Source organism: Ictalurus furcatus, chromosome 3, assembly GCF_023375685.1.
Source record: "Ictalurus furcatus strain D&B chromosome 3, Billie_1.0, whole genome shotgun sequence".
In the NCBI taxonomy this organism is placed as follows: Eukaryota; Metazoa; Chordata; class Actinopteri; order Siluriformes; family Ictaluridae; genus Ictalurus; species Ictalurus furcatus.
This window is the reverse complement of record NC_071257.1, coordinates 23,421,018-23,444,855: the sequence shown is the minus strand read 5'-3', so window position 1 is coordinate 23,444,855 and position 23,838 is coordinate 23,421,018. Positions and strand designations below refer to the sequence as shown.

General features: G+C 37.9%; 3 protein-coding genes and 1 non-coding gene across 7 annotated transcripts; 2 read left to right on the top strand and 2 right to left on the bottom strand.

The window, feature by feature from the left end:
• The first annotated feature begins 1,902 nt into the window (after positions 1-1,902).
• acta1b (actin alpha 1, skeletal muscle b) lies at positions 1,903-4,546 on the top strand. Its single transcript, XM_053621599.1, has 7 exons — positions 1,903-1,991; positions 2,620-2,759; positions 2,874-3,198; positions 3,335-3,496; positions 3,602-3,793; positions 3,894-4,075; positions 4,171-4,546. Exons 2-7 carry the CDS (start codon positions 2,631-2,633, stop codon positions 4,312-4,314), a joined length of 1,134 nt encoding a protein of 377 aa, XP_053477574.1. The 5' UTR covers positions 1,903-1,991; positions 2,620-2,630; the 3' UTR covers positions 4,315-4,546.
• A 1,431-nt stretch (positions 4,547-5,977) lies between these two features.
• On the top strand, positions 5,978-10,849 carry ccsapb (centriole, cilia and spindle-associated protein b). 4 transcript variants are annotated; one of them, XM_053621601.1, is made up of 5 exons: positions 6,023-6,062; positions 6,772-6,800; positions 7,353-7,672; positions 8,342-8,634; positions 8,920-10,849. In XM_053621601.1, exons 3-5 carry the CDS (start codon positions 7,360-7,362, stop codon positions 9,097-9,099), a joined length of 786 nt encoding a protein of 261 aa, XP_053477576.1. In that variant the 5' UTR covers positions 6,023-6,062; positions 6,772-6,800; positions 7,353-7,359; the 3' UTR covers positions 9,100-10,849. The 4 variants fall into 4 exon arrangements, with proteins under 4 accessions (XP_053477575.1, XP_053477578.1, XP_053477576.1 ...); XM_053621600.1 differs by lacking the exon at positions 6,772-6,800 and having other exon boundaries at positions 5,978-6,062; positions 8,920-10,848; XM_053621603.1 differs by lacking the exon at positions 6,772-6,800 and having other exon boundaries at positions 5,979-6,062; positions 7,356-7,672; positions 8,920-10,848.
• rab4a (RAB4a, member RAS oncogene family) lies at positions 10,843-20,580 on the bottom strand. The gene is made up of 8 exons (XM_053621604.1): positions 20,459-20,580; positions 19,227-19,307; positions 18,991-19,105; positions 18,127-18,189; positions 15,443-15,597; positions 14,886-14,981; positions 14,672-14,801; positions 10,843-12,236 (listed from the first exon to the last, which is right to left on the bottom strand). The coding sequence occupies exons 1-7, from the start codon at positions 20,472-20,474 to the stop codon at positions 14,686-14,688; spliced, it is 642 nt and encodes a 213-aa protein (XP_053477579.1). The 5' UTR covers positions 20,475-20,580; the 3' UTR covers positions 10,843-12,236; positions 14,672-14,685.
• A 1,204-nt stretch (positions 20,581-21,784) lies between these two features.
• On the bottom strand, positions 21,785-21,867 carry trnal-cag (transfer RNA leucine (anticodon CAG)). The gene has a single exon. It is a non-coding gene; the product is annotated as a tRNA-Leu (tRNA).
• Positions 21,868-23,838: the final 1,971 nt, after the last annotated feature.

Here is a 23,838-nt window from a genome sequence, read left to right as displayed (position 1 = left end):
AGGGCACTGTTGACCAGACATTTTAGATGTACCTACTCGACAGACTAACCACCTATTAGTACACAGTTATAAATAAAGCAAAGGTTATGATTTATAGAAAATTATTTACTTGTAACTGAAATCACAAACACATTTTAACTTTTTTTTATTGTGTTATAATTCATAGCATTTAATACAGCATATTACCCAGACCCAGTATATGCGTTCATTCCAATGCACCTCTAGGCCAGATTAAATCCCAAGCACTAAGATTCTACCAAGTTTCGTCAAGTGACTAAACTGCTTAGCTCCCTTGGTGATCAGGAGCCTGTAACAGTTGCTCTGACTATCTGGCCCTGATAAGGGTATAGCCTGAGCCTATATAAGAATATAGCCTCAGAAAATGGAGTGGGCTGCTAAAAAAGCAAATCCAGTCTCATTTGTTTACAGTACAAGATTATTAAAATAATTCAATTTAATTCATAAATTAAAGATTAGCCCCCTTTGATAAAAGAACCAGTTCATGTATTTATTATTGTAAAACATATCAGTGTGCAACTTCATATTTTTCCTAGTCTAGCTATAGACATAATTTGACATTATTTGTGTCAAAGTTTATTTGTAAATATAATTTGATCATTTATGAAAACCGCAGTATGATAACAGTCTGTATATTGCACCTATACCGTATACAGCCCTTTCACAACCGACGTGTCTAGTCACGTACACACACACACACATATATATATATATATATATATATATATATATATATATATATATATATATATATATATATGTATGTATATGTATATATATATGTGTGTGTGTGTATATATATATATATATATATAAATATATAATGAAATGTGTTCATTTTTTATTCATTTCAATTTGCTCAGACCCCCATGCCTAGTCCTGGAGTACCCCTGTTACGGCACTGTGTTAGAGCAGGGAAAACAAGTCAAATTTGCAAGACTGGGTTTCTCCAGGAACAGGTTCATGAATTTACGCTTTACTGTATCATTTACTTTGCCAGGTGGGGGTGGGAAAGATATTTCAATAGCTAATATGTTGATGCTGAAACTGTTAAACAAGAATTGGTGAAGATATGACCATCCAGCTGTAGTTACTAGTCTGCGACAAAAAATATTATATCAAAAAGACATTTTAATCACAATTTCATTATATAAAATTTTCAAAACTCCACATAGTCACACATAATTTGAACGGCGCCCGAGATTGCTGGCACTCGTAAAAGATGTAGTGCTTTCCTAACTCCTAAATCCTATTTAACTCCAGGTTCACAAATAGCTATACAGGCACAGCTCTTGTTATAGCAATAATCAGCAATAATCAGTATTACAGTCTCAGATCTCATATTAAATATAGCCCTTGTTTTGTATTATTTCTCTTTTCCCCTTTGCAATAAATTAAATAAAAGGACTGATTGCTTACCATTAAGTTAACATTATGCTGCAGTCAGTGAATTAATAAATGGCTCTAATAACCTTCTTGTCCTAATCGCTTGCGCCTACCGTAATAACAGATTTCGGTGCACCTTATCCATGGTCAATAAGCTTACACAATTATACCCCTCTGTCGGAACCCTTTGCCCGCCGCTGAATCCCACTACGTAATCAGAAATGACTCCCTCTCATTGGTAGCAGTCATGCCAGCGTAGTAGGATGCACCATGTGCGAATAGAGTGGTAATGAAAACATACCCTCCCCATATACGGCTAGTGCGCCGTGGCTTCACATCAGGACTTTCACCATATTAGGGCAGCCGTGCACACTTCCAACCGGGAGTCCCGTTCGCTTACCGCCCAAGAACCTAATATGGCCACAGACTGGGAAAAAATCCAATTGAGCACATGGACCATATTCAATGGGCGGGAAATGAATGTGATCGGGTATAAAAGTTTGCCAAGGCCAGCAGTCACTCTGTAGCTGGAACCAGCAGAGGTTTCATTCTGCACTGAGCTTCATCTGAGAAGGGCACCACCAAAGGTAAGGAGATCTGACCAAACACCATAGCCCACGTGCAACAAGGACTAATAGGAAAATAATGTTTTCTTTTTCTTCTTTTTTTCTATTTACGTTAATGAAATGATTACCTGATGCTATTTCTCAAGGTGATGCACAGCAAAAAGTTTAGTTAAAGTGTTCATACTGAATATTGCTGTGCACGTGGTCCAAAGAAAAACAGACCAAAATAATAATTAGGAACACATAAGGAAAGGCATATCATTTTTTGTGACAATACAAACATTTATGTTTAAACTGTAACCACAAGTCTATTTTTAAAATGCAGTTTTGATCATTTAACAAAACCAAAAGGTTTCGACTGTTATTCATTCATAGAGTACACTGTGATATCTCTCTTAACAATCACAGCATGAAATTTTATACAAAAACCTAAAACTAACCAATTTTCAGCCAAAATTAAAACAATCTGATTAATAATTATTTAACATCATTACCATTTTTCATAATTACCACTTTTCATTAGTGTGATAGAAATCAATGTAGAGTTGCAGTGGTTAAAAGCATAATACTGAACTTAAACCTATTTTCTTCTGTGCTGCATATGCTACCAATCACCCACTCAGTGATGTCTGAATGTGTTTACATACAGAACCTGCCAAGATGTGTGATGATGATGAGACTACCGCCTTGGTGTGCGACAACGGCTCAGGCCTGGTGAAGGCTGGCTTTGCCGGTGATGACGCTCCCAGGGCTGTGTTCCCTTCCATCGTTGGTCGCCCCCGTCATCAGGTATGGCTTTATAAATTATACTGTAATTCTTCACAGAGTTTTTTAATAATAAGGTATTGTCAATGGCAAATAAATATTTAATGTAATATTACATTTATCTTTCCTCTCCCATAGGGTGTCATGGTGGGTATGGGTCAGAAAGACTCCTATGTAGGTGATGAAGCTCAGAGCAAGAGGGGTATCCTCACTCTGAAGTATCCCATTGAGCATGGCATCATTACCAACTGGGATGATATGGAGAAGATCTGGCACCACACCTTCTACAACGAGCTCCGTGTTGCCCCTGAGGAGCACCCCACCCTGCTCACTGAGGCTCCCCTGAACCCCAAGGCTAACCGTGAGAAGATGACCCAGATCATGTTTGAGACCTTCAACGTCCCTGCCATGTATGTGGCCATCCAGGCTGTGCTGTCTCTGTACGCTTCTGGCCGTACCACTGGTGAGAAGCACACCTTTACAAACTTTTACTTTTTTTCATAAAATCCTACATAATACCAACAAATTATTATTATGACATTATATACAGAAATAACAAAACTTGAGGCACTACCTTGACCCTTTTTGCTGTGGTTCAGGTATTGTGCTGGATTCTGGTGATGGTGTCACCCACAATGTCCCCATCTATGAGGGTTATGCGCTGCCCCATGCCATCATGCGTCTGGATCTGGCTGGTCGCGATCTGACTGACTACCTCATGAAGATCCTGACTGAGCGTGGCTACTCTTTCGTCACAACCGGTAAATATTATCTTTCTTGGTGGTTTGTTCGCAGGTTTTATTTTTGTCAGATTGAGCTTAAACATTTTTTAATTGCTTTTTGACTCACACAATTCTCCATCACAGCTGAGCGTGAGATTGTGCGCGACATCAAGGAGAAGCTGTGCTATGTTGCTCTGGACTTCGAGAATGAGATGGCCACTGCTGCTTCCTCCTCCTCCCTGGAGAAGAGCTATGAGTTGCCTGATGGTCAGGTTATCACCATTGGTAATGAGCGTTTCCGTTGCCCAGAGACCCTCTTCCAGCCTTCTTTCATTGGTGAGTAATTAACAGCCTCTCGTTACAACATAGGCTATGTCTACAACATATGTAACTCTTTGTCATTCTCTTATATTGATCTTCATCCTTATCTGAAAAGGTATGGAGTCTGCTGGCATCCATGAGACTGCCTACAACAGCATCATGAAGTGTGACATTGACATCAGGAAGGACCTGTATGCCAACAACGTCTTGTCTGGTGGTACCACCATGTACCCTGGTATTGCTGACCGTATGCAGAAGGAGATCACTGCTCTGGCCCCCAGCACAATGAAGATCAAGGTAATGGAGTAGTGTATTTTCTCACATGTATCTTCATTCCACACCTATGATGACTTGCCCATTTCTGAAATACATTCCCCTTTCCTTTATTCCAGATCATTGCCCCACCTGAGCGTAAGTACTCTGTATGGATTGGTGGCTCCATCTTGGCTTCCCTGTCCACCTTCCAGCAGATGTGGATCACCAAGCAGGAATACGATGAGGCTGGACCCAGCATTGTCCACCGCAAGTGCTTCTAAATCAACAATCATCGTTATCATCTGCATCTAATCCCCATAAACCGAGCATCAGTGGAGCACTCCATTGGCAAGGGAGAGATTTATTTAAAATGTATTTTGTAACCCAGTGTTACACAATGAATATACTTCAGTGAAGATTAAGCAACATCAAGACAACTGGCATGCTATGTCACACAGCATAATGTGAAATGTACATACATATTAATTTATTAAAGTCCATTATTTGGTATCATTTTGGTTTTTGGCATTTTGTGACTATGGGCATTCTATTTACATGCAGGCCTTCGTTGTGAGTTGTTCTTTGGCAAATTTCCATTCAAATTGTACTTTCAGTATCCATATCCATAACTGTATCCATATTAGCCTTCCAGCACATTAATGTAGAAAAAATTATTCCCAATTAATTCCCCCAAGTAATTCCAAACTTCCCAATTACACTATCCATGAAATTGAACCAAATTCAACAAGTGGTCCAAGAAAGCACTAAGAGTGGTCACTAAGGTCATTTTTATTTTTAACACGCTCTACCCACTGTGTGAATGTACTTGAGGTGAGAGAAAGCTGACACACCAGTTATGTCTGGCTCATTTTCTTCTTTGGGCCATAACTGATATGTGACCCTTGTCAGTAATCCTTAGCCTTCTTAATAGGCCTATATGAATTTGAGACAAGTTTAAATTTATTCCTAAGGCTCAGTGAGTTGAAACTTGTCAATCCTCTGGAGTTTCTTTCTTTCTTCCAGTAAATACCATTACTATGCCCATAACTAATTTAACTTGAATTAAGATGGCAACAACTGACCTGCCAAATAGTAATTTCTGTGTTTGTTATCAGCTGAAATTCTAGTGCCTCTCTGCTAAGTTTGGGACCAGATGCTTTGTACAGACCATTTAGTTATAACTCATTTCAATTTAATTCAACTGAATTTGCATGGTGCTTTTAACAATAAATATTGTCACAAGCTTTACAGAAATAGAAAGGGAAAACTCCCTCAGACAACATGAGGAAGGAACCTTGAGAGGAACCAGACACAGTAATGCAGTGCAATTTATGCTATTTAGAAGAGGCACAGGGGGTTCAGCTGTGCTCTCCAAGGGCATTACTTGCCCCAAACCATTCCTAGAAACACCAATCAGGAGCCTCTATAATTGTAAATACAAAATAAATGGAACTGACCTGAAAAGTGGGACATTACCGCTGAAAAATCCAGTTTGGTCTGACCAGCTACCAGCTTCTAAAACACAGGTCGAGCTGGCTAAACTGGTAGATTGTTATTATTTGTTTTTTGTCTAAAGTTATTTTACAGCTTCCTTATTACTTGACTAGATTGATCAATAAATGTTTAAGATTTGAGAATTACCTTTTTGTGTTATTGTTGTGTTATTTTCAAAGGCAGTCTAACCGTTTGACCAGCTCAGGGAGTATTTTGACTTCAGGCAGCTGGTCAGAACAAGCTGGGTTTTTCAGCAGGGATATTGAGCTCACTGACATCTATCTTGAAAATAAAGGACCCTTCCATTTAAAAAAAAATTCTTTCAGTTATATACTGTACAGTGCTTTTTTTCTTTAGACAACAGTGTGCGTCTATACGTTTGAATCGACTCGAGTCTAATCCCCACCTGTTGCTCTCGCCAGCGGCGGGCTTTAAGCAGTGGGCGGAGCTAAAAGCAAATCAGCAGCAAAACAACAGTGAGGGTCACATTATCGAGACCACCTGCCGCCTTTCGCTTGGTGTGAAACCTGAAACCGTAAGTAAAAGCCGAGATACTCTTCCGTACCCAGATTTGGACCGAACTGACATGACATGATGGTGGAATTTTATCCATTAGCGTTCCCTTAAAAATGTCATGGCGGATGGTTGTTGTCATGTAAAAAAAATAGTTCAGATCGGCATCATAACAAATGTCGGCTGCTGATAATGAAGCGAGCACGGGCTTAACAATACAATGTAGGCCTACTAAACGCACTGTACATAATGTAAACATGGTTGTGGACCTTTATTATTTTGACAGCTGTGTTTAAATAAACCACATGCTACAGTGTAGTTGACACAAGGCACGACTCACTGTGGTTCACTCTGCAAACACGCAATTACAGATGGAGGATACAGTAAGTGGCAGGTTTATCTCGCCATTGCACCGTTTTATCTGTGTGAATGGGGTGAAATCCGCGGTTTGAATGTGTAGTTTAAATAAGAGGAAACATAAGGAGGGGTGTGACAAAGCGCTGTCACGAGCAGCTGGTCTGCGATTGGTTTCCTCCCAGGAAAGGGCTTTTCCTCAATACGTGTTTTGATTTAAATGTCGGGCGGGAAAGGAAGACGGTGCTACCTTCACGTGCTACCGAAATGTTTTTAAATACGAGTTTTCGACCTAACAGTTGCCCACGAAGCTTTCCAAGACCTTCATAGCTTTTGATAACCGAGTTCTGTGACTAAACCTTACTTTTTCCTCATAGCAGATGCAAGGGCGGATCCATGGTTGATGGTTAGTAGGTTTTATTAGCTTTTTTGTTTTTGCTTATTTTTTTCGCAATCACCATTTGAGCCATATACACATTCATACAGGCTTAAATTGTCCTTTGCAACAGTAGAAAGATACCAAAGGACATCATTCTAGCTAACTAGCAAACGTTAGTAGGTCTATTGCATGCAAAGTCATGGTAACTACAGGATTAGTAGGAAATACAAGCATTTGGGCAGCACGTGAAAGCTGCACAGGCACAGTCTAGTGAGTTATGCAGATTCATAAATAAATGTCCTCTTTTCCATGTGATTAGGGGTGGATTTAGTGATTTAGGGGCCTTAGGCAAAATATTGGAAAGGGGCCTTAATTTCAGTGTTTTAACATCGGTATTTAAATTTTCAGCATATGTAATTTAGCATTAATAATTAAAATCTATATAATTTGCATGTTTAGGGGGCCCTTGGTTTCTGGGGGCCCAAGATACTTGCCTACCTTGACATAGTGCTAAGTCTGCCCCTGCATGTAATATGCTACACTGTATCCTACACAAAACTAATTTTCCCTTCTCTTTAGTAGGAATATGGTGACCAAACGGATTAGGTCAGAATATATGAAGAAATTTAAAGATCCGAAATGGGAAACGTACGCGAAGTGTTATGAGGATTTGGTGAACTACAGACTGTCAAGGCGAATGTTGGAGCAAACACACAACCCGTGGTTTTGGGATGAATGTAAAAGTGACACAGAGTCCAGTGGCAAATGTACACCTCAGGAGAGAACTGAAGACTACAGGCTGCAGAAGGAGGAAAATGCAAAAGAGACAGCAGAGACAGTAGTGCACGAAGTGTATGGTGCAGAAGAGGAGAGAGAACCTGATATGAGCCAAGTTAGAGGTAGGATAATGTTTAAACTAACGGAATGTGTGTTAAAGCCCAGTCACTCATTGGCATCCATAATATCTCTTTAGATATCTTGTCCTCAGAATCATGATTCTTCATCGAAACAACACCGGTGCTCTGTAGATAGGCCTTAAGTGTAAATAATATGATGAGGTTAAAGCAAGAGTGATATGGCTACAAAGCTGTAGTTTCAGTTGAACAATAAATTCACTGGACAGTTAGGAAAACTTGGACTGCTAAATTCTAAACTAGGGATGCATAGACTTGTCCCATTTTTGATAGCAGGGTTTTCTGCCAAGTTTTGTGGCAAAACCTCAGAATTATGATGGAGGTATGTTTTAAGATAAGTTATATCCTGTGTTTACATGCATGATCTGTGGTGTCAAGCAGCATATCATATTTAATAGAATAAAATGGGTTAATGGACAGAATTAAAAAAAAAAAGAGAGAGAGATTGGTCCACATTTTCAGGCCAATATCAGCACAGTATCAGACAGGTACATCCCACTGAATTTTTAGGATACTAGTGGTGTAGAACAAATACATGGCATTGGGTAGCCCACCTTTCAGAACAACAGTGGGAGAAAACTCTGCTTTCAGTAGTTTAGTTGGGCTTTACTCCCTAAAAGGCAAAGGCTCAACTAACCATTTCTTTTTTAACAGAACAAGTAACGGAAGATGTCAAAACTCAGGCAAAGGAGGAAGAGAAAGGCACAGTACTGTCCCTCGTTGCCCCTGTCATCCCAACAGAAAAGTATCCCTGTGTTCAGAGCAATACGAAAAGCAAACCAAGACATTCATACAAGCCAACCCGAACTAAATCCAAGCATCACATCACCATAGACGTTGACAAAGAAAGCAGACATCCTTTTGCTATGTATGGCTCAGGAGAGAAACAGGCAGATATGGCCTCGAAAAGAACACACAACGTTGGTCCAGCTTCATCAACCAAGGAGGTGAGCTGCTCCCCAGCTACATAATGTTATTTCTGTGAGCAAACAAACTGGGTAGGAACATTACATTACAGTAGAACATTAATACTTTGAGTCCTTGTGAAGAGTTTTTTCTGTAGACAATTGGGATTGAGCATTTATTCCTGGACAAGGCTGTAGTGCTTTCAGGTGTGTACGTGTGACAATTTTAGGTTAAGACACCTAAAGTGGATGAACTGTTTCAATGGTAAAATGTTTTTTAAGACTTGATTCATGTTTGTTCATGAAACACATTTCCTCTGTGCATAGATCCATGAGTCAGCACTACGAGCAAAAAACAGACGAGAGGTTGAGAAACAGATGAAGAGAATGGACAAGCGAAGAGCAAAATCAGCTGACTTGGAAAAGTTGAACAAAAGCAAGCTCGTCCCTGATTATAACCCTTGGATGACTGAGTACATGCGCTGCTTCTCTGCTAGGTCACAGTAAATCTCTGGGACTGCCAGCAACATTACTTCCAGTCACAGGTAGAGATGTGCATCCAGCTTGCCTGTCTTCCTAAATGGGCTGCCATAACGAAAAATCAAAATGATATTTTTGGTCTGTGCTATTTATTTGATCTTACTTGACCAATTTTTGCCACCTTTGTTTAATGGTATTGATAATCAGAGTTGTAACAGATGTCAGGGACCAGTAAAATAATGGATTTTATATGGCATTTTAAAGACAGTCAGCCACCTCAGCATTCTCTCAGAGTCTGCCAGTTTAAAAGTATATGTTGTATGTTTTCTTTGCATTGGTACAGAACCTCAAATCTGGCTTGTTAGGTGCAGTAATCTAAAACAGAAGCTTACTGCTAAAGTACAAAACCAAAGCTAATTTTGGCATAGTTCAATAATTGTAACTTGCATCATGAACATATCATGAATACTGTACTGAAGGTGCAGGCTAGATTTTAAACTCCATTTTAGACTCTTCCAATTTTCTAGGGATTTCTTGTGTCAGTTTTGATGGTTTATATTTGCCACTTTGCACTGGCAAATTAGATGTAATTATGATGTTTAAACTCAATCCATTCCATTGTGTGATTTATGGCATAAATGTAACTTGTATTAGGACACATTCCTACAACGTTTTGATACGTCTGTTTTTGTAAAATACTTCCAAAGCATCCGTCATGCCAATTTTACTGTATAGTTTTAGAAAACATCTGGTTTAAATGAAACCATTATCTTTTTCTTTTTTCTAACCTGTCATCATGTCCCCAGCACTTTTCAAAGTTTACAAAAACTCTACTCATTAATCTACAGTGTGTAGCTGAATGGAAGTGGGCCAAAAGCTGTTATAAAATATCTCTGGTTTACTGCGAAGATGTATTATATATTATTGTTCAGCATAAATTACATAACTCTACAGATATTCTGCGTAATATCTTTTTCAGGGAGGGTTTGTAGAACTGCAGCTCTGCAGAGTTTTTTCTCCTTGATTTTAGTGTGTAGTGCTGTGGTCATATATGATTAATAAATAATGCAAAAAAATATATGAAGAGGGATTCACTGGAACATGATGTTAGAATAACATGAAATGCCATAACTTGCAGGTATTACACACCGGGTTTTACTGATGACTTTTGAAATGAGCATCGAACAACGTAACATTGTCCTGTTCTGGAAAATATCATGCCCAATGGTGCACCAGTATGTTACCCTGGTTACTGTAATGTTATAACAATGAATGTCCTACAAATCTGCATACCTTTTAATAGTGGATTGGGCCACCACTTATTCCAGGTTTTGTGAATATAAAAATGACATTGGTATTTCTCAAGGATGCATTTTTTTCTGTACTGTAATAGTGATTTGTTAAGTAGTGACTTGTTATGGTGATTATAATGAAGCCATAATGTTGCTTCTGAACCACAGAAACAGAAAAATATACCAATTATTTTTTATGTAAAAAGTTGAGGAATCTGGCTCAAAGGGTGCATAGATATGACTTTAGGGTTTGTGGTTTTGGCTGTATGTGAACATGCAGTAGTGTATTTGAACAGTGACAGCAATGGGATTTTGAGTCCCTCATTGCAGATTCGTGGGGACTCATTTTTTAACTCCCAGCTTTGGTGTTCATATCATTATTACTTGAAAAGTTTATAGTTGTGAGTGTTGCTTAAGTCAATGCTACCATGATGTGTTTCTAAAATGTATTAATAAAACTTTGTTTTATCACAATGTGTTTATGTATTTTTTCTGTTATCTTTATTATTCACAGATATGCCATCCAAAATTATTGTACAACATGGATTTACACATGGGGAAAATGATATTAAAATAATTTAATATAATATTAACATCATGTTTGATAGGAGTTTCAATGTAAGCCAGCTGATGTTTCCAAGTAAGTCTTGACCATATAACCCTAATTATCTTTCATCACAATAACTGTTATAATATTGCAACATATCTGTCCTAGCTTTACTTCCATCTAGACCTTTTACAGTTGCACTACATAAAAAAATAAACAGAAAAAAGGGTAATGATTACTACATGATTATTTCCTCTCTCCTCAAAAAAGTGTCTTTTCTTAAACACAATGCAGCAATAAAATAATGCAAATATCTTGTATGGTCTGTGAAGCATGTGCTCCCATTATCAGTCATCATTACAGTTGACTGATAATGACTAATGATAAATGCAGTGTATGTGTACAATGTTAAAACCACAGACAATATTTCCCACCCCGTTCTCAGTAACACCCCGTAACCCAGTTAACAGCTGGGTTAAGAGTAAATTAAATGTAGGATTGAACACATATTTTCCAAAAATGTATGAATGAAGCTGAATGCAGATACATTGCAATTACATTTAAAAATGTGATACTACATTTAATAACACTTGGCATGAGTTAGTTAAATGAACATTTTCAAACAGGACAACAGCATTTAAGTATGCTGTGCAATAACACTATGTAACAGTGACTTCTCAATGTATTTTTTTTTTTTACACTATTATATATGAATAGAAGATAGGTCTGTGACTCAATATATACTATAATTTGACATTCCAGGTTTTAAAAGTAAAATAACTTCTCATAAATGTTGTGTATATATGTGCAAAAATAAAGTAAAAGCTAAACAATAGAATTAAAGAACAGTGCATGCTTTCCAAAGAAAGCAATCACAATTATAAAACATAGTTTATATATCAGTATATTACTTTACCAGATCAAATGATAAATCTGTCATCTGCAGAAAAATTCAAATAAATGATTTCAGCTGATATGATCTAACCAATAACACTCCTGAGCTGATAAAACAATCATTCAAGTTATGGAAATGCATTCCATAAACATGCTTAAAAAATGATTTAAGTTCTTCTTTACACAAGACCTAAATACTTTAATGGGAGTAGGACAGGAAATAGAGGGTTAAATGGGTCAGCAGAATGTTGGGCCTTTATTCATCATCCTCTGTTGGTATCTCTGCCTTGGCCCGGATTGTTCTAGAGCACAGCGGCGTCCCAAGATCTCAGCCTTGTCGGAACCGGTGTAAAAGGAAGAAGAGGGAAGAGTTTCTCCACTGCTTTTGGTCTGTCATCCCATTCCCAAAATAGTCTTTACAAAAACGTTTTCTGTAGAGAAATCAGAGAAACCTTAAAAATGAATAAGGAATTAAACACAACAGGGCATGTAGTTATTGGATAAATAATCAATGTAGGGGAGGTGTAATGTAGCTAGACACAAAATGATGGGCTATTACTAGCACAAAGATGATTATTTTCCTATAACAGCATGTAATAGTGTTTTATTCCTCATATCGCAGCAATTTGCCAACAATTTACATTTTTTACATTAATTTTAGAATGACACGTCTTCCTTTTCATCCGTATATTTATACATTTAGTGTTGAGGAACATCTCTTACATTTTAACAGCTATAAAGAGTCATCACCTCACAAGCCTCTCTTTTTCCTCTCTTAAATTTAAGAAGACAAAATTTGAAGTTGGTCATTTGGTCATGTGACTGCTACAAAGTGCTGACTGTCTCCTAACAGAAAACTGTATCAATGATTATTAGTTTTTTTTTGTTAAGTAATGTTTTGTAATCAATTTTATTAGTCGTAGATTACTGTATATGGAATGTCTACCCTACTATAGAAATCATAACATTAGAACAAGCACATTAATATGAGCCTGTATTTTGAATTATAATTTTACTACTGTCAGGAATGCTGGTATAGAATATCAATCAACACCTTCCCACCAATCAGAATGAAGAACTCAAAAGTGGTGTGGTATAAATGAAAACTGGTGCATACATTCTTAAAAGACACTGCCTGAAGAACCAAGTCATTAAAGTAACTGAGCATATGCACAATTACCTAATACCCAATTACCATCCACATAATAATAAATTTGCTTTAGCTTTAAAATATTTGGCTTGGTATCCTCCATATATAAGTGCATTTGTCAGGCAGTGCAAATACATCAGTGTTGCCTTATTTAGGTAATATATTACATAGGTAATAAATCACATGTTTAGCATATGTGCTGAAACTTATGGTGCAAATCCAACCCAGATCATTTTCAAAAAATTTGGTTTTCAAGAAAGAATGCTGACTATTACTAACCGAGACCCAAACCAGTCACCTTCTTATACGTTTCTGTGTATTGAGTATAAAGTTGTCTATGAGTAGCTGCATGTTAATTACCCTTCTCCTTTCATAGATATCTTGAATCCTGGACCACCATGGATCTCTATTTCTGGTTAGCATTCCAAAGTAGCCAAATAAGGTGTCTAAGATTCTAAGGGTCTGGGAAGGACACAGAGAGTCTGGAGTTAAATATAACTGATAGCCTGCACTGTTATGTATTTGTGAGTGAGTGCAGTCTAGCTGATAAATTCTAGGGGTGGGAATAAAGGTTTAGGCACTTGTTCTTACTGTAGTTGGGAAAGACGGTGACCCTGGGTGTGTATCTGTGAATGTGTGGGGGGGCGGGAGAAGAATATGCTTAGCGTGGCTCAGCATCGCTGTGTCATCGTCACTCGGGCATGCAGAAGCAAACTTGATCAGGGCTCCGGGGGCATTAATGACCAAAATAGCCCCCTATATTAAAGTGGACTCCGCCTTCCCTGAGCAAACTAAATACAGAACAGATGCTGCTGAGCTGCTACCACCAACGTCCTTTTACAGACAAGAAGGAAAGGAAGGGGAAATCATACAGGATGGGCCATTATAATATGCTTGGAGTGTTAAACTCCAATCATGGGGTGGCTACAGTCCTAGATTGATTTATATTTTCCCTCTTCTAACACATCAAATGTAATTAAATAGCTGGTGGGCTGAATATGGTCAACGTATGGTGACTCTCCCAGCATTTAGTCTGATACCTTTTACTAGAAGAAGTGATTTACTCATTTCTCTTATTAGGTAGTCAGAAATTAAAAGTACTACATATAGTAATATGTATATAGATTTTGGGTCATATTAGGTACTGTATAATGTCAAACTGAGCCTTAAAATCAGTCCCAAAAAGGCTGACACTGAAACTATTAATGTAAATAGCAGAGACAATGAGGTTCAATAAAAATGCCTCTCAATAAACATGCTTTCTGATTTCTTACATACATTAATATGTCATGTAAAACTGATCAACAACTGATTGAAATTACTAATAAAAATTGTTTGACACAAAAATACTAATATACTACATACACAATGTTAAATGGAGTTAAATCCTGGAAAAAGCATGACACAAATGTCTAAGAACTTCTATTACTAAACAAAGAACAAATCTGAGATATCTGAATGTGACCCATTCTATCCCTAATGAAAACTCTAGGAAGCCTCGCTATTTTTAGCAAGTGTAGTGTTTTAAGAGCTGTGCATAAGAACAGCAATCCCTCCCCAGTGCATCTGTTATATCTGCAGTGCAAGGTGACAGAGTTTGTCTCACATGCCTGTGTTAAAAATGCCAGAGGTACACACATGACAAATATTATCCTTATTCAACCCAGTTCACATATAGGGAACCACTTATTTCAAAGGTAAAAAGTTTATTCTCACCTGGCTATTGGGCTCTAGCAACCACAGTCCTGCACGCTTTCAGCTTGAGCTCGTCTCGGGGAACGAAGCTGCCGTAGAGCTGCATCGCCATACTGAATCCCTGAACCCATCCGCTCTGGATCTAGCTCACCTGACCAGCACAACAAAATCCTATGAGAAGAGGATTTCTTAAATCACATGGCACACTGTTTCTGTTTGAATTCTGTGCTTTTACCTGATTCTATTTTGTTGAGGATTTTGCGTGCACACTGGACAAATGCCTCTTCCACGTTTTCCCCTGTTAAAGCACTGGTCTCTAGAAACATGAGCTCTAGAATACACAAATGCACAAATATATAAGCTTTATTTTATGGATTATATACTGTAGGTAAACTTCTAGTGGTCTGATTTGATATTGGTTTTGAACACATTTGTAGGCCCTTTCCCATCTAGGTCAGGTTTCTTTTGGAAGGGATGGGGGAGGGGGGGGACTGGCACCTGGGAGGTTCAAGCTAATTTACAGTCCTGCAGTGGCCTCTTGTGGTACTAATTGTGACTAGATGAAACAGTTATAACCAAATAAGACATAAAAATTGCCCAAAAGAATCACTTATTTATACAACACTGGGTTTAATATTCTGAAAATTGAAATAAAACTGCCAAAATACAATTTTCATATTTAATATTGACATTTTTTATATTTATTTAATCTAGGTAGACAGTAATGTTTAAATAATGTGATTTTAGTAAGCTTCAGTGTAGATTTGTATATTTATAGCCAAGCAGACGCACCATTCTCCTGAGCGAAGCGAGATGCCTCCAGAAAGGTGACCTCCCGATCAGCATCCAGGTCCTTCTTATTGCCACACAATATTATAACAATGTTCTGACTGGCTAACATCCTGGCATCTGTCAGCCAGTTGGTCAGGGCATTATACGTCTCCCGACTGATGTGAAAATTAGAAAAATATCAGAACACAATTAGAAGTACAATTTGTATATCATTAGGGTTTTTAAAATATTCCATACAGGAAGTACACTTCGCACCAAACCATGACGAGGTATAAACGCAATGGCTGCTAAATAAGGAATAGAACAGGACAGGTGGTGCTGTAATTGGAAAATAATCAACAGTTAATTATTTTCCTATTGCAGCATTTATCAAAGTGTTTATTCCTCTTATACCACAGCAATTTTTCAGTGATTAAAAAAAATAACTATAGAAAGACACCATACGTTTTATCCGTATATAATTACATTTAATGTCTGCCAAAACTGTTATCATGTATGTTATAGCAGATATAAACAGTTGTTTTCTCACCAAACATTTTTAAACAGTGAAAAGTAAGCATCGAATTTGTATTTATTTTACTACAAAGATACAGAGTACACTGACAAACTAACTCTTTCTCACAAACTAAAAGGTATCACAATAGCCTCAATAAAGGCATAGAATAAACCCCATACCGTTGTTTCCAAAACCTACTCTACATATTTTCTGTATTTTCCCTACTTACACATTTGAACACAACAGATAATATCAAGCCATTAACTGAGGTATCAACACAATTGTCACACAAAAAAACAGTTTGTCTGATATATTTACATAGGAATGTGGCACAGATTAACAGAATATAATCAGAGTTTGCCGTGTGTCTTGTTCTTACTTTTCACTTAACATTCAGTTCTCATTTCTCTCAGTTCTTTATTTCATTTCCTCTCCCTCCACAGCAACCTTCTTCAGATCCTCAGACAGCACTCTGCCTTTCTTCCTGGCCCTCTAATTACACTTCTCCATCTTGTTCTGCTTGCAGTTCTGTATATTTCTGCATCTTTAATCTCACCTCTTCTTTATCTCCACCAGCATGTGCTGACTCCTTTCTGTCAATTTTTTTTCCCTCAGTGCCTTCGTTTTCTCCTTACTCTTCAATTAAGCATGCAGAAGGTCTTCATTGTCTTTGATTTTCATGCCCTCAGCCTTGTAGAGGATGTTAGTCCACTGCATATTCTCTTCCTCCTTCTTGACTTTATTTTAGTTTTTTTCTTTCAGCTCAAGATGGGCTTTCCTAGCCTCGACCTGAGACAACATCTCTTAGTAGATTCTCACTGTGAGGGGAGTGAGTTCCTTTTGCCTCCCGTTTTTACTTCTCCTTTAGCTTGGTTGCTTTGTCCACATACTACTCCCCTACTTCCAGCTTGTTAAAGACGATTGCACTTGTGTCCTTTTTGGCAGGTTTGCTTGTTGTAGAATTGTCCTAAGGCAGTAGTGCTGGTTCTGTTTTGCTTTCTATTTTGACCTCTATGGCATAACTCTCCATTAACTTTTTTTATGTGCAATTTTTTCCTTTTTCTCTTCTTGTGCTCCCTCTCCTGTTTTCATATTGCTCACCATTTCTACACTTTCTCTGAGGAAGGAATCTTTTGCTGCATCTTTACTTGATTCCCATGCTGAACTTTCACCTGGGAAGAATTCTGTACAACTGTACCATTCAGCTTCCGGGCTGGTTTAAGGATGCTCCGTGCTGTTCTTAATTATGTCCTTTTCTAGGATTTTGGTTGTTCTTTTGGTTCTTTGCGGGTCCACCTTCACTGTCACCTTTGCCTTGAAATGGAACATAGCCTTTTCTCCTGGGCTTCTGATCCTCAGAATACCAGATTTTGCTGTTAATCTTCTCCAGGTAGTCATATTTGGAGGCAAGGCTAGTCTTCTTTGGAAATGAAACTGCTTGGCAGTTAATTGCAATACAGAAAGATCCCCCAATAAGTAAACATACAGATATAACGGCTGTACTGTATGAGAAAAAAATCTGTAGTTACATTTCTTATCCTTTAAACCCCAACATTAAATCCATGCCCAATTCTGAAACTTACAACAAATCATAACCGGTATAAAATATAAAATAAAATAACATGTGGTATAAACCATAAAAACCAGCATGACTCTGCAGCAACTTTCAACTCAGGCATGTGGAAAACGTATTGGCTGTTACAAACTGCTAACACTGAAGACTTCCATCTCTTTACATAAAGATTATTATTATACATTTTTCTTTCAACAACACATTTTTTAATCCACTCAATATTATGTTTAGAATATCTGGAATCATACACGTCCATGTCACCATAGAAACAAGGCTATATGACAACAAGTGCATTATCATTAGCCTGTAACTTGCCTTGCAGCCAGAACCAAATTATTCAACCGCATCTGAAGAATCAGATGTAACAATTTAACAGTGCTCTGGTATAAACCTAAACAAATCCATCCACCAGTTCATGGTAAAATACATATCTTTTTATCTAATTATGTTACAGCCACATAAGACCTTTTGTGCCACATGTTTAAGTAATAAAGCCCAGATTCCCAATTACTGACAGATGGAAATGTGTTAGCTCTCACTACATGAAAATCTGGGCTTTATTTGTTATTGTTTATTTTATTTTATTTGTTTATTGACCTGTTACTGTTAACTTACCTGGTGATGTCATAGACAAGAAGAGCTCCTGCTGCCCCTCTGTAATAGCTTCGTGTTACAGATCTGAGGAGACAAACGTGTCTGTTACATAAAGAATATGAAAACCACTGCATTGTAATTAGTTAAAAGGAAATACTTACCAAGCACATAAAAATGAAATACTTATTTCATATTACTCATCTTCACTAACTGAATTATCTTGGTCAAGGTTGTGGTGCATCCAGAGCCTATCCAAGCAACAGTGGGAGCAAGGAGGCAAAAAAATCACCCCGGATGGCATGCCAGTCCATCACTGGGCACCATTCACTCACACACTCACACACTCATACATTCATTCACACCTGGTGGCAATCTAGCACAGCTAATCCACCTACAAGCATGTTTCCGGATAGCGTGAGGTTTTAAGACATAGAAAATAATCCGACCTCAGGATTTAACCCAGAGCCCTGGAGCTTTGAGGTAGCAACACTATCCACTATACATGATATTTCTATGATCTTAATTTTGGTAGGTAGTTAGTTTCCCCAGCTCTCCCCTGATCTTAGCACTCGATAAATACATCAGTGAGCAAAAGTGTAAGGTAGAATATGTGTTTTATTATAATATCGCATACTGCATGCCCATTTTAGGCAAACTGAACTCTAGGAGGAAGATGATGGTCAGTGTTCAATGAATATTGTACAAGGCATGTTAACAGCTCCCATATTAAATAGGCAATTGACAGGCTCTCTAAATTCACTATAAATACTGATGTGCACTGAAAGAAAGCACCAAGGCAATCAATAATTAGAAAAAATTTGAGTAATGCAAACCAGTATTCCAGCCATGACTCTGATTAAATGAGTAACAGAGATGTAAACATACCTGAATCGTTCCTGTCCTGCTGTGTCCCAAATCTGGAGCTTGACAAATTTGTTGACCACACTGATGATCTTTGAGCCAAACTCCACTCCGATTGTATGATTTGAGTCATCTTTGACTGAAGAAACCAACAAACAAACAAACAAACAAGTATTTCTGATATGTATGCTAAAGAAATCCTGTTACTCATGACATCGATTTAAGATGCATTTATGTGTTGTTATTGAAAGCTGACATACATTTCTTCTCTATGAACTGGTGAAGTAGACATGATTTTCCAGTTCCTGCATTCCCGATAACAAGGAACTTAAACAGGAAATCTGCAGAGAAGACAAAAATTTTATTTTATTTATGAAAATCATCTCATCAATTATTAATCTGGTTAGTTAATTTGTGTCTGCTCTGAAAGGCCACAATCCACAATGAAGTTTAATACCCGCTTTAATACTAAGCCAACTGAGGAAAATAATCAGCTATTGTTGCGTGCAAAAGTTAGCATACTTTCTGGACAATAATCAAGAAAAAAAAGACATGCAGGCATTAACAGTAAATATATGAAACCATCAGCAGACATGCTTAAATTTCTCATTCTGAATGACATCAACATTCTCTAATAGCTTGTCCATATCTATACTATTTCTTTATTACTGCCGCCAATATCTTTCATATCCTCGAAGCGGCTCTTGTATCTCGTCAGTTGTAATATTCACCCGAGTCTCCTTGATTTATAACAGTTATAACAGTCAATCACTGCCTTCTTTAAATCATGTCTTTTCACTACGCCTTATGTTTTAGACTGCGGTCTAGTTGCAGGATATACACACTATTCCCTTTAAAAGATGGGTACGTTTGCTTTTTCCCATCCCAGGGAACGCATAACAGTAATAATACCGAATTGACATTGATGGCACACCACTAACACCACTCAACTGTGTAGTGTTGTTACCCTCAAGAAGTGGGTTTGAACCCTTGTACTCTTTGGTACAACAGCTACCAAACTAAGCAAATCTGTATGTGTTGCACAATACTCGGGTTTTTCTGTCCTGGCGAATAGCAATCAAACTGTATTTATGATTGCACAATACAAGAATGTGCTGTTGGGTGTAGCGGTGCAGGGATTAAAGCCAGCTGGCGGAGTGAATATAACAATATAACGGCTTCTTCCGGGCTTCACTGCGCTGTTTACATTCTCACAGACAGGAACCTGGAGAAAAGCGTTTCTGTGCTATTTTGAAATATTTGACTCGAATCACACGTTGTAAATGCTACAAAGTGAATCCGTCGCTCCTCTGTCAGCAAAAACCAGGTACCAGGTGGTGAGATGGCTGTAAACCACCACGGGCGTAGCTGCTCGTGTACAGGGCTATAAGCCTGCGAGCCGTTATTATTGCAATGCATCCCATCGGGACAGCGGCTAAATTCATGCAGCACTCAGCCTGTACACTGGTGCACGAAAATAAAGAATCCCTACCGTATGTCTCGGACATGGCAGATGTTTATTTCAGATAGCTATATTTTCACAGCGCGGTCGAGGAGGATATTAAATAAAGGGAAAATCCCTCAGCGGGATCCGCGCATCCTGCTAGAAATCACTTCCGGTTCCGATTTTCAACGTAAGAGCCTGATAGAGTACAGAATGAGGTGGGGGAAATTAATAAATCAAAATATCTTCATATTTTGCAGTCGATTCTACAGGGGAATATGTCTGGTAAACCCCATGTAGCTACAGTATTTAGCCAATAGACACGTGGACACATGAGTCTGATTTTCACTAACCTGGGAAAGAGCGAAATGCTGCTTTGCATTAGCTCATATTATAAACTAATAAATCTAATCACTGAGTCTAAGTAGTGTCTACTAATCAGGCTAGCGTAAAACATATTTTATGCAAGCCTATGCACCATAATGTTTCCGCGGTAGACTCTGGTAAAGTCATAGCCCAAGATAGGAGTACATACATTAGATTATAAAGCTTACTGATATTGTATAGTATTTATACAACAGTTAGTTCCGTTCTACTAATTTGATTGGTCGAGTGGCGTTGCTATATTACGTATAACCGCACTGGGGCGCTTCAATGTGTGTATCACTCCGCTCGTCGGTCTTCACCACTACAATTCCACTTCTTAGTTCAGAATCGTTACTACAGTAGTGTTAGTGACATCATCAGTACACATGGTAAATGATACTTTTGAGGAATATAACTTTCGACATAAAATATGAAAGCTCATAAAATTGGAACACCAATTTTACCAGAAGCATGTAAGCGGACATTTAAGGGGAATCGCCAGCTAGCCAACGGGGTATAAAGGGAATGTAGCTTCGTCGAGATCTATTTCCTTTAGTGGAGCAAAAATAAACAGAACATTTCACCATATTATGCCCGAAATGTAATTTACTATTACTAATATTAATTTCTTGTTCGTATAAAAGCAATATCGCACTGGCAAGAGTGCAATTATACTGAATATCGGTATGGCTGTGATTTGCCACTGAGGCGAATTACAGCTGTAATTCTATTCAGCACATGCACACTCTTGCTTCTAAGATACTGCTTAAATATATTTATCCTTTTCAGGTTTTCATGATCAGAAAATGTATTGCTGTTTTGCTAGGAATTTATTACTGTCAATTTTGGGGATTTTAAAAATAGATAACTTTCCATCCCTTTTCAGACAGAGGACATATAGACCTCTCCAGTAAAAATCAAATAATAAAAGTACAGAAATCATGTTTTGGTAAGATTTCTTTAATAATTTAGGATACAGAGTTTTAGTCACGATTCAAAAAGGTTGTTTGTCAGAAGTGGGATTCGAACCCACGCCTCCAGGGGAGACTGCGACCTGAACGCAGCGCCTTAGACCGCTCGGCCATCCTGACATTCAGCTAATTCAGTATTAATTATAATAAGAACTGATTCATGGTGAGGCAAAACTAAAAGAAACTAATCAGTTGTCTAAATCAGCGTTTACAAACCTTATTTCAGTCATGACACCCTTTGAAAATTAAAAATAAATTGTGGCACCCTACACAAACACTAATGCTAGACAGCGTTAAGCCTGGTTTATACTCGACGCGTTCGCAATAGCACAAGGGAGCGCGCGGCAAAATGACGTCATCGCGGAGTGGGCGTGGTGGTTTGCACGGCATTGTTTGTAACCTGCCGCGTGGCGCCGCTTCCGAAAATGAATGACTTCGAGGCGACTCTTGCCGAAGGGTTGTACAGGCATCTCTATGATCCATCCATGCGGGACCATAGATATAGCTATATGGCACAAAATTCATGGAAAGATTTTGTTTTTTTTTTAAAAAGAGTGTTTTCGATGTCCTTTGTACATACTGGTGAAAGAATAAATCCAAAACTGAAAGTTTTTTTGGGGGGTGCACCATCTTTTCATTCATAAGTATCTTCAGAAATACCGTCTACATATACACTACACTACACTACACTGTCAGACAGTGATTAAACCTCATTCTTTTGTCTTTATATATGGTGATCATTCTGTAATATCTTTCTTTTGTCGTTTACATAAAGAGACGTTTGCACTGATGAGCGAACAATCACCTGATTTTGTAAATGTGAGAAATGACATTTGCAGGAAGATCCCACTTTTTGCTTATGTCTAGGCCTACAGTAATTGCTAACATTTACAAAATCAGCATACAATAAATAATAAGTCTATGTAATGAAAGCAAATGTGCATGTTTGATTTAAAAAATCTCAATGAAATAAATAAAATTTTAAAAATGAGGTTGTTCAATTTAGTTTTATACATGTCCTCATATGTATAGCTATATTTTGTTGTAATGTGACAAGTGATAATCTCAAGGTTTACTGGGTTTTATATGATTCTTTGCTCTGTTTTTCATACTGTGGGTCTTAGTGAAGTTTACTGAAAACAAACATCGTCAACAACAAACACAACAATTCCTCTTCAGCATTCAGCAACTCCACGTGAGACGCCTTGTTTGTAAGCGTTGCTATGGTTGTCCGACAAACGACTTCTTCTCTCAGCTATTCCCTGTTAGTTTAGTAGGACGATTACTCCGAGTCGCCCCCTTTCGTTTAAAAGAATATTACAACGGTGAGCGCGTCAAGTATAAACACTTCGTCCGTTTGGGGAGGTGCGCGCGCAGTCAGTGCGGAGCCAGGCGGAAGAATAAACAAGGCTTTAGGTACATAATGATGAAGTTTATGGTCCAGAAGCATCTGGAGCTTTTCTTTTAAGAAATCTGTCCATATTCTTTTACACTACACACACATTGTCACACGCTAATTATTAGGATAAAACACACGCTTACTAATGTTGACGTGCTACTGACAGGTCAGCGAGGGGGGTCGAGGGGGAGGGAATTATTATTATTATTATTATTATTATTATTATTATTATTATTATGCGTGTGTGTGTCTGTCTTATTATTTATGTCTGTGTTATTATTTCAGAAATCATATTAAATGTTTTATACACATTTCAGAAATGTTTGAATGATTTTTACACAGCACCCCTACTCTCATCAGACGGAACCCCGGTTGGGAAACACTTGTCTAAATACTTCACTACCAGTCGTTAACATTAACTTTAATAATTAATTCCAAGGCACTGCATGCACTACTTAATCGTAATAATGTTAAACATTTACAGGCAAGTTACGTCAATTAACGTTAATCTAGGGCTTTTGGAAATAACTGCATGAGTACTTACTTACACAATATGCTTTCAGAAGCACTACACACTATCCCCTTTTTAAAATAGATTTTTTATGTTTAATTTTGAGCAACTTCACGACCCTGAAGTACGCAGGTACGGCTGTTTGACTGATATATCGTTTCGACACATTTGGAGTCGCTGT

Excerpts from the sequence above, each read along its gene's own strand:
- acta1b (XM_053621599.1), top strand. The coding sequence starts at position 2,631 with ATGTGTGATGATGATGAGACTACCGCCTTGGTGTGCGACAACGGCTCA. Across the intron at positions 2,760-2,873 it reads TTGGTCGCCCCCGTCATCAG|GGTGTCATGGTGGGTATGGG; the intron begins GTATGGCTTTAT and ends CCTCTCCCATAG. Across the intron at positions 3,497-3,601 it reads CTACTCTTTCGTCACAACCG|CTGAGCGTGAGATTGTGCGC; the intron begins GTAAATATTATC and ends TCTCCATCACAG.
- ccsapb (XM_053621601.1), top strand. The coding sequence starts at position 7,360 with ATGGTGACCAAACGGATTAGGTCAGAATATATGAAGAAATTTAAAGAT. Across the intron at positions 7,673-8,341 it reads TGATATGAGCCAAGTTAGAG|AACAAGTAACGGAAGATGTC; the intron begins GTAGGATAATGT and ends CTTTTTTAACAG. Across the intron at positions 8,635-8,919 it reads CAGCTTCATCAACCAAGGAG|ATCCATGAGTCAGCACTACG; the intron begins GTGAGCTGCTCC and ends CTCTGTGCATAG.
- rab4a (XM_053621604.1), bottom strand. Across the intron at positions 19,106-19,226 it reads CCAGTTCATAGAGAAGAAAT|TCAAAGATGACTCAAATCAT; the intron begins GTATGTCAGCTT and ends TGGTTTCTTCAG. Across the intron at positions 14,982-15,442 it reads TCGCTTCGCTCAGGAGAATG|AGCTCATGTTTCTAGAGACC; the intron begins GTGCGTCTGCTT and ends TGTGTATTCTAG.